The sequence below is a fragment of the Zosterops lateralis genome (genome assembly GCF_965231275.1).
Source record: "Zosterops lateralis genome assembly, chromosome: 17".
Classification (NCBI taxonomy): domain Eukaryota; kingdom Metazoa; phylum Chordata; class Aves; order Passeriformes; family Zosteropidae; genus Zosterops; species Zosterops lateralis.
The window spans coordinates 3,481,176-3,494,260 of NC_139777.1; the positions used below are offsets into that span (position 1 = coordinate 3,481,176).

General features: G+C 45.5%; 2 protein-coding genes across 2 annotated transcripts; one reads left to right on the forward strand and one right to left on the reverse strand.

The window, feature by feature from the left end:
• Positions 1-433: 433 nt before the first annotated feature.
• Positions 434-3,897, reverse strand: VPS29 (VPS29 retromer complex component). The gene is made up of 4 exons (XM_083873777.1): positions 3,852-3,897; positions 1,516-1,707; positions 1,109-1,344; positions 434-795 (listed from the first exon to the last, which is right to left on the reverse strand). Exons 1-4 carry the CDS (start codon positions 3,852-3,854, stop codon positions 678-680), a joined length of 549 nt encoding a protein of 182 aa, XP_083729903.1. The 5' UTR covers positions 3,855-3,897; the 3' UTR covers positions 434-677.
• An 877-nt stretch (positions 3,898-4,774) lies between these two features.
• On the forward strand, positions 4,775-11,613 carry RAD9B (RAD9 checkpoint clamp component B; the record flags this gene model as incomplete). Its single annotated transcript, XM_083874173.1, has 11 exons — positions 4,775-4,846; positions 5,510-5,580; positions 6,447-6,596; positions 6,826-6,940; positions 7,539-7,638; positions 7,743-7,849; positions 9,522-9,628; positions 10,073-10,137; positions 10,588-10,710; positions 11,009-11,261; positions 11,482-11,613. Exons 1-11 carry the CDS (start codon positions 4,813-4,815, stop codon positions 11,611-11,613), a joined length of 1,257 nt encoding a protein of 418 aa, XP_083730299.1. The 5' UTR covers positions 4,775-4,812.
• Positions 11,614-13,085: the final 1,472 nt, after the last annotated feature.

Genomic DNA, 13,085 nt, shown 5'->3' on the forward strand with positions numbered 1-13,085 from the left:
GTCTTCAGCAGCTCTAAGAGTCACATGGAATTACATCACTGAGAGCCTCTGTGCATGGAGCAAAGGGCACAAAAAATGGAGTGTGAGCCACAAATAAAGGAAAGCCTCTCCTCACTGGTTATAGATTTAATGAGAACATCATTCCTGAAAGCACAGGGAGATTTGAAACTGCTTTGATCAGAGAAAGACTCAAACATTCTACAGTGAAATTACAAGGTAATTGTAATCCTTTCAGAGTCTATCAAGCCATTTTACTCCTTTAACTTCGTTGAGAATGTTAAATAGAGAAAATTAAATATAAACTGGATATTCTGGAACAGACCCAGAGCCCTCAGTCTCTGTTCAAGCCCTGTACAATCATCCCTTAGAAGGTGAACAGCAACCCACCACAACTGCTGCATTCTTCCCCAACAACACCTCACCAAAGCTCAGCTTTTCTATGAAGTGGAGTTTATTATTACAACATTAAGGAACAATATTTAGATAATTATCCTAATGGAGTATTTTACAAATCAATTCATACAGAGAAAAGCAAACACAAGGTTGTTTCAATTCATGAGGAGAAGTTACATTGTTAAGCTGTTAGTGACAGTGCAGGGCTGTAAACGAGCAATCAAGTTTTGGAACTTGCAGTTCAGAAGGAGATGGTAAAAATGCCAGACAAGCAAAAACATTTTTTAGGATTTCTTGTACTCGATTCTTTCTACCTTCACATCATCTCCAATTAGTTGATAGACATATGTAACTACTGTAGAAGCCTGGATGTCCATCAGCACAAATGAAGGAATGATGTTGCTGGAAAGAGAGGAAAAAATTCATAGTGATTGTGTGTTTATAACTCTCTTAGTGTTTTATTTAGCAGAAATCACTTCAAGAAAAATAGGAATTAATTCTCTAAGTACAGCCCATGAGATTTGAGGCTGTGAGTATTTCATGTTTCAGTCCAGGAGATTGAGCAAGTACAGCTGTGTAGGTTATACAAACTCTAACTATCCTCTCCCTCACATTTAAATCAGAAATATGAACATATTAACCCTCAGGAGTTTGTAGTTCAGTTTTGTTGCCCAAAAAAAAAAAAAAAAAAAAAATCCCTCCAATATTCACTTACTTCTCTAAGGCATGGTAAGCTCCTGTAGCTGATCCTGGGTTGATATAGAATTTATTTTCGTGTTCAAATGCCTCGAATTTGTGTGTGTGTCCTGAAATGAGGATGTCCACATCAAACTGCCTCTGGAGCAGAGCCAGGCTGGCCATGTCACCCCAGGGGATCACCTGGTGGCCGTGAATCAGCCCGATTTTGAACTGTCCAACAGTCACAACTTTCTGCTCTGGATAGTTCAGGTTCTAAAAGGACAGAAAACCAAACAAACCCAGATTAGACAGATTTCTACTGAAACCCAACCCAATGCAACTCCAAGAAGGGGAGAGCTCAGGAACTCATTTCACCACTTTATACTTGAATGAACTCCGAATATAAAAAAATAAAAGATACCCCCTAAAGAAATTGGACACTACCTCATCAAAGTCCCCTCTGACAACATGAACATCCCCAGCCAGGGTCTTGAGGTAGTCATAGGTGTCCTTGGTGCAGAGGTTCCCCGTGCACAGGATGTGTTGGATCTTGCCAGGCACCAGCAGCTTTTTGAACTTGGCCGGGAGGCTGTTGCAGCGATGGGGGATGTGGAGGTCTCCCAGCACCAGCACCAACTTCAGGAGGTGAGAGAGGGGGACAGACACAGGTTAGGGCACAGCCAGTGTCCTCTGCACAGCCACAGCTCTGCATCTGGACCGCAAAGCTGCCAAAGTCAGCGTGGAATGTGATGGGATTTTGCTCTGTTCTACAGGAACGAGCATCTTTTATAAACACAGGTCTGCAGAATTATTTGTGTTTTGTTGCTGAAAGCCAACAGTGCAAGGTGACATATTCCTGTTGTGTTACCTGATGTATTTTACATAAATTTGGGAGCTACCATAAACTACCCCACTGTTTTTTCTCTCTAACACATGTCACGCAAAGACCTGGCTAAACTGCAGCCATTTCTCTTAAAAATAATCCTCTTTATCCAAGTTTCTCTCCCCTTATTATAAAAAAAACAACCAAAATATATTTTTAAAGCAGCAAATTTGCAACATGTGTTAATAGCTGACCAGAAGAGGAAGCGTGTTCAGAGTCCTCATTGTAGAAATCACTGAAAAACTGAATAAGGCTAAAAAATTTCAGCAAAATACACACAGGGCACTGCAGAGAAGCCAATCCAGGTTACTTCACAGTGTTCCTGTTATCACTTCTATACATTTATAGTTTCAGATGCCAGAATAAAAATGTAGTGGGGGCTTCAAAACTAAGGACTGAGATGATGCAAGGCCATGGCTTAACAGCACAGGCTTTAAATCTGCAAATAAAGCAATAATGCAAGCAACACAGGTCAAATTAATTGTGCAAAAAGGGCATGAGAAGCTTTATAAAGCAGGGAATGTTATGGCACTGCTCTGGGAAAACCCTGGGCCTGGAGACACTCAGCCCTAGGAACCCAAAAATGGCTCCACATTAAAGAGATTTTTATCTTCCACTTCATGTTAGTGAGGCAGCTCCTAAAATGACACCCTGAAATGTGTTTGTGAAGGACACAGCCCAGATTTATTTCTATAAACAAATACAACTAGGCAAGGAAACTGTATTTTTAAAGAGTTCTTTTTTTCCTCATGGCTTTTTAGGCCGTGCAGTTACCTTCAGGTTAACACTCCTCAAAAAGGCAGAGGGAACTTGGGTAGTATTTTTGATTGGTTTGGGGTTTTTTTTTAGATTAAGAACATCTCAGTGCCACCATCAAAGCCACCTGGAGACAGATGGTTAAAAGTATTGGTAAAACAATACAAAAGCTTTTTAATCAACGAGTGACCAATTTAAAATGAACCAGGAGAGAGGAAAAAAAAAAAAAAAAAAACACATTTTTGATAATCTTTGAAGGCTAACAAGTGGCCATCAGTAATTTGGATTAATAAGTGGCAATAGATTGTCTTACTGCTGCCTAAGCGTCCAGTACCAGTTATGTTATTTGATGTTTAATAAAATTATCCTGCCACTTCCACACCCCACCGAGCCAGCAGCGTGTGCACTCAGCACATTCCCTTTGCTGACAACGTCAGCCCCGCATTTCCCCAAAAATCTCATTTCTGCTCCCATTCATTACAGAAAAGCTTGGCAGGCCGCAGGAACCGAACCAACCAAACAGCACCGCAGAGGGTTTAACCACCACAGAGCTTAAAGCAGTGCCGAAAAACGCTAAAACACCTGGATTTTACCCAGAATTGGGGTCTGATCTGCAGCGCGGATTGAGCAGCAGCCCCAAAATCCATCTGAGCCACCTGCCAGTGACACGGAGCAACACGAACTCGCCCTTCCCACGGGTGTTAGCGAGAGCCAAGGAGTGACTTACTCTGTGCCCAGCCTGATTGGAATGAAGGAGTTGATTGCAGGGGATGAGAAACAGGGCGGAACATGATCAATGTTAAACGAGAGGAAGCAACAGAAGAGAAAACACAGCCAAATGAACGGGCAAATAATAATTAATGAATTGTCGATGTTATGACAGAAGCGTTAAATAATAATTTAAAAAAATAAATTAATGGGATTACGATAAAATTAATACAAATTATAAATGGGGTTCCTGCAGTGACGGCCCGGCCCTCACCCCCTGGGGGCCTCGCCTCAGCTGGGGACCGCCCTCCCGCCCGCTCTCCCCCGGCCCGGCGGGGTGGGGCCCGGCTCCTGTGGCCGTGCCGGGGGTCCCGGTGTGCCCGGGGTGTCCCGGTGCGGGTCCGGGCCGCTCCCGGGGTCCCCCCGCTCTCACCATCGCGCCCGCTCCGCTCCGGCCCTCCCGGAACCCGCCCGGCGCCGCCCCCGCTACGGCGCCTGCGAGGGGACAATAGAGCGCCGAACGCGTTCGTGCCGCGTTCCCGCTGCCTGGGGTTTTATACACCTGAAAACAGAATTGTTCCCAAAATTAGCCGATAATGGCGAGAGACACTGATTACTCATTTAAGAATTGCGGAAGCCTGAGCGCTCCTGGTATACCACAAACAAAGCACCCCAACTATCAAAACTTCTTACTGTCTATGCATTTTAGGAAACAAGGGAATTGGTGTTCATTGGCTACAAGCTACATAGTTCTCTTATTAATTAGTATTCTATTGGTAATGATTCTCTTGCCTCCCATGCTAATTAGTGTCATGTTCAGCCCTTCTCTTCTTTTGGGTCGGGGGCGTTTCCTGGGCCTGTCCCTGGGCTGGTTCTGCCGAGGGCAGAGAAGGGACAGCTGCGGTCTCTGCTCTCTGTGAGCAGGGACAGGACCCAGGGAAGGGCTGGAGCTGTGTCAGGACAGGGTTAGGTTGGATATCAGGGAAAGGTTCTGCCCCCAGAGGGTGTTGGGCACTGCCCAGGCTCCCCAGGGAATGGCCAAGGCTGCGAGAGCTCCAGGAGCATTGGGACAGTGCTCCCAGGGATGCACAGGGTGGGATTGTTGGGGTCTCTATGCAAGGGCCGGAGGGGTTGGATCGATGATCTCTGCCCGTAACTGGGGACAATTCCCAACCCCAGAATCACACAATTCCACAATAATTCCATAATTAACTCCACAATCCCGGGGCTCCACATCCGGGGCTCCGCAGGCCCCGCCCCGCGGCGTTTCCCGCCCTCGGCGCCCCTGAGGGGAGGGGGGGGGGCGGCCATGGAGTGCTGAGGGCAGTGAGGGGACTGAGGGGACTGAGGGGGCGGTGGACATGAAATGCTGAGGGCAATGAGGGTGTGAGACCATGAAGTGCGTGATCGGGGGCCCGCAGCTCCGAGGTACCGCACCCCGGGTAACCCGGCACAGCCCGGGGTCGGTGCGGGACACCGGGAACGCGGCACCACCTCAGGGGCGGCCTGAGGGGAACAGGAGCCCCGGGAGCGGAGCGGGGGATCCGCCTCTCCCTCATCCTTCATCCCTCATCCCTCATCCCGGCGGGGTCGGGCGTTGTGCGGGATGGGCACAGCGGGGTTTGGGGACACCATGGCCTGGCTGGGTGTCCCTGTCCATCTCTCCACCCTGTGCATTCTGTGGAAAAAGCTCCTCTGCCGCTGCCACAGAACAATCCCCAGGCTCTCCGCTGTGTTTCTTAGCATTCCCATCTCTCCAAGTGTCCCGTTGCTTCTCAGACTTTTCATCTGTTAAATGTCATTTCTAATCCCGGTGGTGAAGTTTTGTCTGATGGATTTAATTTGTGGTAACGCCAGGTGCTGCAAAGGGACACTCGAGGCGCCTCATCAGAGGCAGCTTTCCAAAACATTCAGGCTTTGGATAATTGAAATTTTAATTAAAAAGAAAATGTAACAGTTTCCACCGTCGGTTTGCTTTCAAATGTATAAGAAATTTGGAATGTTTCCTCTTGGATTATTCTGGAGAAAGTGCAGTGTCACCTTTTTATTTTAATTTAGAGTGCACATTGCAGTGTTTTCTTTCCCTGGCAGTGTTCGGAAGAGCAATACATGCCATAGCACGGATTAGTGATGAATTCTGGTTTGACCCTGTAGAAAAAGGTGTAAGTGAATTTTATTTATTCTAATTTACAAATCTTTATGATAAGCCCAGTATTTACACTACTGGATATTGTGTTTTCCCAGTTACCTTTCAGTCCATCACATTCTCAGCTCCCTCCACTTTCAACATGGACAAATGCCATCATTTCTGTGATTGTAATTATGCAGATTCCATCATGGAAGATTTCATTCCTACTCTGCCCTAAGACCCTTTGATTTTTTTTTTTGTTGTTGTTATCCAGGACATCCTGATTAATGCCACTGGGGTTCAGTTCTGTTGTCACAGGTCACAAGGTTTGAGTTTTGTACCCCACAGGAGCTGCCTCTAAAAACAACATGTTTTGTACTGTTGTGACTCAACAGGAAGAACACATCCATTAATGCTTCTGGTTAATCAAACACCATTTCCAGCAGAATTAGTGTTTTCTCCAGAGGTTTTCTCAGTTGAAAGTGATCACCTCTCCATGATTCCCTGTGAGGATGGAAAATCACCAGTGGAGATATTTGGTTTTATACCTGAAGAGTTTTTGAGGGTCTGAGGGGTGGCTTTGCTCATTTGTATGGGTCATGTTCCCTCAAATGCCTCAAACACAAGCTGAGCTCTGGGTGTTTGTAAAACTCTATTATTTTTATAAATAATTTTAATATCAATTTAAAAGTACGTATTTTTTAAAAAAATTAATCATTTTGAGATGCAAATTTCCAGGTTTGCTGGTGGCACTGAAGCCCAGGGGAAGCTTTTTTTTTTAAATGTTCAATATCAGTTTTTGTGTTAATAAATTATTTTACTTCTGTTCTCTCAGTGGTTGGATTTGATGATGTTGGAGGGTCTTTTCCAGCCCTGATGACTCTGTGATTCCATTTCCAGCTTGCCTTAAGATCAGTGAACTCCTCGAGGTCAGCATATGCCTGTGTGTTCTTCTCATCCATGTTTTTCCAGCATTACTGCTGGACAGCTGAGTCCCAGCCGTGTCAGCAGGAGCAGCAGTTATCCCTCCCCTGTAAATTGATAATTAAGGTACGTTTTAGTGAGTTGTTACACACAGCAGCAAATTTCACCCAATTTCCAGCTGAAATTACAGTGGGTGAGGATCAGCCTGGGCTCTTCCAGTGTCCCCAGAGCAGTTTGGGGAAGCCTTAAGAGCAGAAACTTGAGATAAACCAGGGTACAAACCCAGGGAAATGAGATTTACTGCAAAGCTGCTCAGGGAGTAACCTCTGCACTGATTTTTATTTTTTTTTTTCAGTCAGTTCTCCCTGTGTTTAGATGTGCAAATGTGCTGGAGAGGAACGTAGAGAAATGCAGCATCTCCACCAAGCCCAGTGAGCACCACATCACCTTTCAGCTCCTCTGCAGGCACGGTGAGGCCACAGGGGAGTTAAAACCACAACATTTAATGTTATTATCAACACAGGAGCAGGTCTGTCACCCCCAGCCCAGCAGCACTGGGGATGTTCACCAGCCTCAGGCTTTGCAGAATTCCTAATAAACATCACCTCCTCCCACACTGTGCTGGAGGCAGTGGTTTATATTTCAATAATCCAGCTGAGGTTCCTGATTTTAGGATAATACATTGAATTAGGTCTGCAGACAACTGAGCACATCCTTACCCAGAAAGGCAGAGATCTGTAAGGTTTGTGTTCTGCATTCCACTCCCATTTCTGTTATTTTACCAGTTAATTGCTGAGGCTGTTTCCCACCCTGCATTTGCTGCACTTGTTGCTGTTCATTTATTTCTTGTGGGTCCTTAAAAAGCTCAGATTCTGTCCAGGCACAGCTGATGGATGGAGGGAGTCTAAGAGGGCAGGTGGGTTCCATTTCCTGCTGGTGGTCAGTTATTTCCATAGAGCTGGACTAAGTCACTTGGTTACTTCCTCTGTTGAACAATTAATACTTTTTTTAAAAAAACCCTAAAATTACAGCCAAGCATTGATTTTTGTTCATCTCCTTTATACTCAGGTGTTGTAAAAACCTATAACCTGACATTTCAGGAGTGTGATCCCTTGCAGGCTGTTTTTGCAAAGCACATGTGTCCAAACATTCTCAGAGTCCACTCCAGGTAACAAACACAGAAATATTTTTTTTTTTAGTTTTACTTTCTAATGAAATAAATGCTGAATAGTCATAGATAGAATTATTTTAGTGCTGAATGACATTTTATAGGCTGCTGGCTGATGTGATGATTCACTTCCCAACCAGTCAGGAAGAAATAACCTTGTCAGTAACTCCAATGAAAGTTTGTTTCAAGAGTTACACTGAGGAAGACACTGGTAAGGAAATTCAAAATTCAAAAAATACTTGGGCTTTTAACTTTTTTTTTTGAGGTGAACTCCAGGAATAATAATTGTCACGACATGAACGTGGGATGAATTTTATGGCTGAACAACATTTTTAACAGAACATTAGAGAGAGAGAGATTTTTAAGTCATGCTGCCACCCTCTGGTTTTAATAAATTAAATAAATTTAAATAAATTGAAACATCTTCCTGGTGTCAGTGGCAGATCTCAGACTGAGCAGCCAATTGAAATAAATTATGCCATTTGCTGTAGGCTTGAAAGAGGTAATTACTGTGCTGCAAGAGCAGCAGCCTGGCAACTGCCAGGAAAAAAAGGGGATAATTTTATGTTTTAAAAAGAACTATTTAAATCTGAATACCACAATTATAGAATTGATATCATTAGAGAGTATATTTTAGTCTGAGGACAGCACACAGTGTCAGCAAGCCCTGCACTGTTACTGCCATGGTCACATCTCCAGGAGGTGGAGAAGGAGCTGGAGATCCTTGGGGTGTGACCCAAACTAATTTTGAAGATGTAATTGTGGTTTTGAAATAGAGGTTCTTGTGTATCCTATAATAAAGAGATGCTTTTCATCCTTGTTATGACCAAAGCTGGGGAGAATGACCTGGGAAGAGCCTGGAGCACAGGGCTGGGAATTGGGCTGGGAACAGGCTAAGAGAAGGATCAAATGATAAAAATTACTGAAAATAAAGAGATTACATTTTGAATTACACATTTAGTGACTTTAGAAACATTCAGGGCTACTGTACATTACCAGAAACATTACTGGGGCTACTGTAAGAAAGAAAGTGAAAAAATGTAATACAGAAAAAATACAAAAGTAAAGAGATCCCAAAGCCCCAGTGAGGGAAGGGAGGAGGAGCAGTGAGGGGAGCTGTGCTTGTGGTGAATCTCCCTCACCTGCCACGGCCTGGGGCTTCCAAAAAAGCCAACCCACAAGAGTCTTTTTGAACTCTCAAAGCTCAAAGACAAAGCTCCTGAGCAGAGAAAGGGAAGAGTGGGAATAGCCTGGAACACTTCCCTGGTAGCCTGGCCTTGCTGGGGAGCAGCTCAAGCTGCTGAGGAATTTCTCGGAGCTCTCCAGGACTGTCACACGCCCATTGAGAGCCACGGGGTAATCTCGTGGTAACAAAAAAACGGGATACCTGAAACTAATCAGCCAATTTCCTGTTGCCACTTATGTGTCAGGAAAAGATTGTCATTTAAAACAAAGAGCCTCAGTCCACCTCCATTGTGCTCCGGTGATTGTCAGCAATTTTGATTAATCTCTTAAAGTCACGCTGCATTTTGGGCTTCCCATCCATGCAACAATAGGCAGTTGGGAATATTATTTGTGATGGGTGCCCGTGGAAGAAGCAGATCTGCAAGAACAGCAGCAGGTGTTGGTTTAGATCACAAAGCAGAACATGGAATAGGTTCTGTTAAAATCCATTCCAATCTACACAATGTACTGCAAATAAATTGAGGATTTTACTTAATTCTAATATGTATATAAGCTAAACATTTTTTACTGTTAACCACTATAAAAACAATTATTTGTTCAAACAGTGCTTATGTAAAAACCTCAGGGTTACAATCACGCCTTTGCTGAGATCAAACTTCACCGCTGTGAGTCCCTGACTTTGTTGTTATCTCAAACAGACTTTTCAAGGACAATGCTTACTGAGATGCAGCTCAGTCCAGAGGAATTTGACTACTTTCAAGTTGGAGTAGATTCTGAAGTGACATTTTGCCTTAAAGAATTGAGGGTAAAGTAAGAATTTGTCTGGGAAGAAAACCCATTTCTCATTAATTTGCCTGACTGGACCAGGATGACACAAGATGGTCCCTGTGGAAAGGCCCTGGGCTGTGTCCCACCAGCCCTCCTGACAGCAGCAGGGTTTCACCACCTGCTTGAGGATTAGCTTTAAACCCCAGGATCCTCAGGACACCTCAGAGTCTTTGAAAGGCAAACAAAACACTTCTGAAACAGAGATGTGGTTTCTGTGCTGGGCAGACACAGCACAGCTGCCCCAGGGAAAGTTCTCCATGCAGAACCTCCTCTGGCAAAGCTCTGGCAGGGAAGGACAGGAATTATTCCTAGAAGCAGCAAACTTCCCCTCTTTTTGCCAGTAAACAGCAGCTGGGATAAACTTACATTCCAGTATTAATGTTCTGGGTTTAACAAGCACTTCACCCCTCCCTCCCTGCAGGGCCTGCTGGCGTTCTCTGAAGCCACGAGTGTTCCTGTGTCCATCCACTTCGACAGATGTGGGAAGTACGTGGGGAACTGCCCTGGCTGGGACCCTGGAACTGCACATTAGGGCAGATTCTCATTTCTAACCTGCAATCCAGAGTTTGTAATTCCATACAAAGCACTGAATCCAGGCGTGGGCATTGCCAAGGCACCTGTGCTGACTGACAGCTCCTTGTGTATAAATTACCTGGACACCTGAGGCTCTCAGTGCCCTGCAGGCAATGAATTATTTAACTCTTTAAAGAAACAATATGTTTTCTGAATAAATATAATTTTAACAGTGACATATTTAATGCTATAATTTGACTCTGGTACTGCAGAGCATTTGCTGATTGGAGCAGTGAGATCTGTAACAGGAGCCCCTCTCTCAGAGGAGGCACTTTTTAATTCCATAGGTAGAATCACAGGATGTGTGTCACCTCCCACAGTATCTGTAACTGCCTGTGCTGTTTGGTGTCAATATCTGTTTAGGCCCATTGCTTTCAGCACTGAGGACCTGCTGCTGGAGGCCAGCTTTATCCTGGCTACCCTGTGTGAGGCTGAGAAGGAGGCAGCTTCCCCAGGGCCTGCCTGCTGCCCACGGCCCTGGGACAGGTAACGGGAGCTCAGGGGGCAGGTGGCCTTCAGAGGGTGAAGAACTCAGGGTTTTCACAGGGAAACTGAACTCTGGGGGTTCAGGAACAATCTCAGCAGCACAACAGCAACAAGGGGGTGCAAGAGAGAACATTCTGTACAAGCTGCTGCTGTCTCATCTTCACGGGGTCTGGGTGCAGCAGGAGGGAAAATGCTGAGAATCTCCTCTAAAGCTGTGATCTTTTCACAAACAGAAAATAGGGATATTCCAATGAAACACAAAGCCAGTTACTAACCTGCCCTACTCTGTCCCATCCAGCTCAAGGCCTGGCACGGATAAATCTGACCAGACCTCCACGGATGGAGCCAGCAAGGCAGACACAGCTGCTTCCAAAAGGCCACAGCAGAAGGGAAACACTCCGAGCGTGGACTCGGCAAAACCCTCAACTGCTTTGGCAAAACAAGAGGTAAAAAACATTCCCAGAGGCAGAGAGAGGGATGTGCCAGGCAGAGCAAGAGCAGCCACAGCTGAGGCAGCAAGAGGAGAGGCCAGAGAGGCTCCTTATGAGAAGGTGAGGGAACTCCCCACAGCTGCTGTTTGGCACTGGGGGTTTCAGTGGGATCAGCACAGCTGGAAAACCCCACCACTGCTGGGAACACTCCTGGGGGCAGGTGAGTTTCACTGGGAAACGCTGCTGGCCGAGAAAGATCTCACAGTAGCAAAAGCTTCACAAATAATGCCCAAATTCTGTATCATGGAATTCTTACCTGTACAAATATTGCATTTTCCAGTTCCACTCCTTATTCTTTGGAGCTGTCTCTTACAAGGAGAAGGAGGCCATTGGTGACACCTTCCAGAGTTTGGTGACAGCCAGTGACACTGAGGAGGAGTTTGGTGCCTTGCAGAGCTCCCCAGTTCTGTAGTGCAGGGCTTGGGGTCAAGGACAGACAAGGCAGTGCCCAGGAGGGAAGGGCAGTGCAGGCCCAGCAGCACAGAACGTTCTGGAACTGTCAGTGCTCTTGTAATGGCACAAATTTAGGTCACGATTGATTCCGTTGAGGTTTTTGTCTGCAGGAACTGCTGGGGGTTCTGCTCTCAGAACACCCTCACTAGAGAGAGGCCCAGTTTGAATTCAAACTCTGTTATTACCACATCAGGCAAATGAAGCTGCTGCTCTGGTTAAGGGTGCTGGAAAAATATCCCAACCCTGCCTTCTGTGACAGCCAAACCCAGCCCAGCTCCAGGAGAACTCAGGTTTTTACAGAGACTCTGTAGAACCGGTGTTTAACTGAAAAACCAAAGTTGTCACAGAACTGCATTTTAAAAAATAAAGGTTTGTGTTTCAGACTTGCATTATTTTTTTCCTTCCCTGCATCTCTTCCACCACACGTCAGGGGCAGTGCAGTATTTCCAAAGTCACACTGGAACACAACACTGAAATTCCCAGTCAATTAAAGGATCGTTATCTCCCTGCCCGGCTGCTGCAGAAGGCGTTGGGTGTCACTCAGGTGTGAGCAGTGCAGGGAGGTGACAGTGACAGCCCAGCCCTCTCTGTGCCACCAACCACGTCCCCACATCAACAAACAGAGGTGTTGCAGGTAACTTGACTTTAAAAAGCACATTTTAGTATAAATACTATATTTATTAAATATCTTTACAATTTATTTAAATGTATTTACAGAACTATTCCTGCATAAGTTATACCTCAGACATGAAATTCACATAATTGCCTCTTAGGTAAGCATAGATGATAGTCTCATTTTAACAGCAACAAAAAAGCATCCTCAGATACAGACTCAGATTTGCTTCATTGTTTCAGCTATCTTTGTCAGAAACTACTGCATACAGTCGGGTTCTCCACACAGCAGCTGCTCCTCCCCTGGAGAAAGGATGTTCCTTTCCAAGAGATGGAAATTCCATCACTAAATCCTCCCATCCCTGCCAGATCATCGCCTCGACTCACTTGTAACTGCCTGGTCCCAAATCTGGTTTTTTGGTTTGGTTTTGTTTTCAGCCTCAAGAAGGACAATTTAGGACTGTATGTCGCAGCTCTCCCAAAGATAGCCAGGAAAACAGCAAGGAACCACAGAGCTTTTCCACTTCACCACGTCTTAGCCCTGTTCCACCCCGATCTCTACAGCTGCTGCAGCAATCCCAGGTCCCTGGGGGACAGAAATCCTCCTGCTCCTCCAGATCCCTGCTCCCAACCCAGCAGCTCCAACACAAACCACAACCCTCTGCAGCAGCTCCAGGCCTGCCCATGCTCCTCTCGCCTCCAAGTCAGGGAACACCTTTCTTGTACATTCCTCTGGTGAACATTCCCACTAACCTTATCCCTATAGCAAGTGTTACTGCTTCATGCATTGCTGGGAATTATTTTTGATAGGATGGGCCC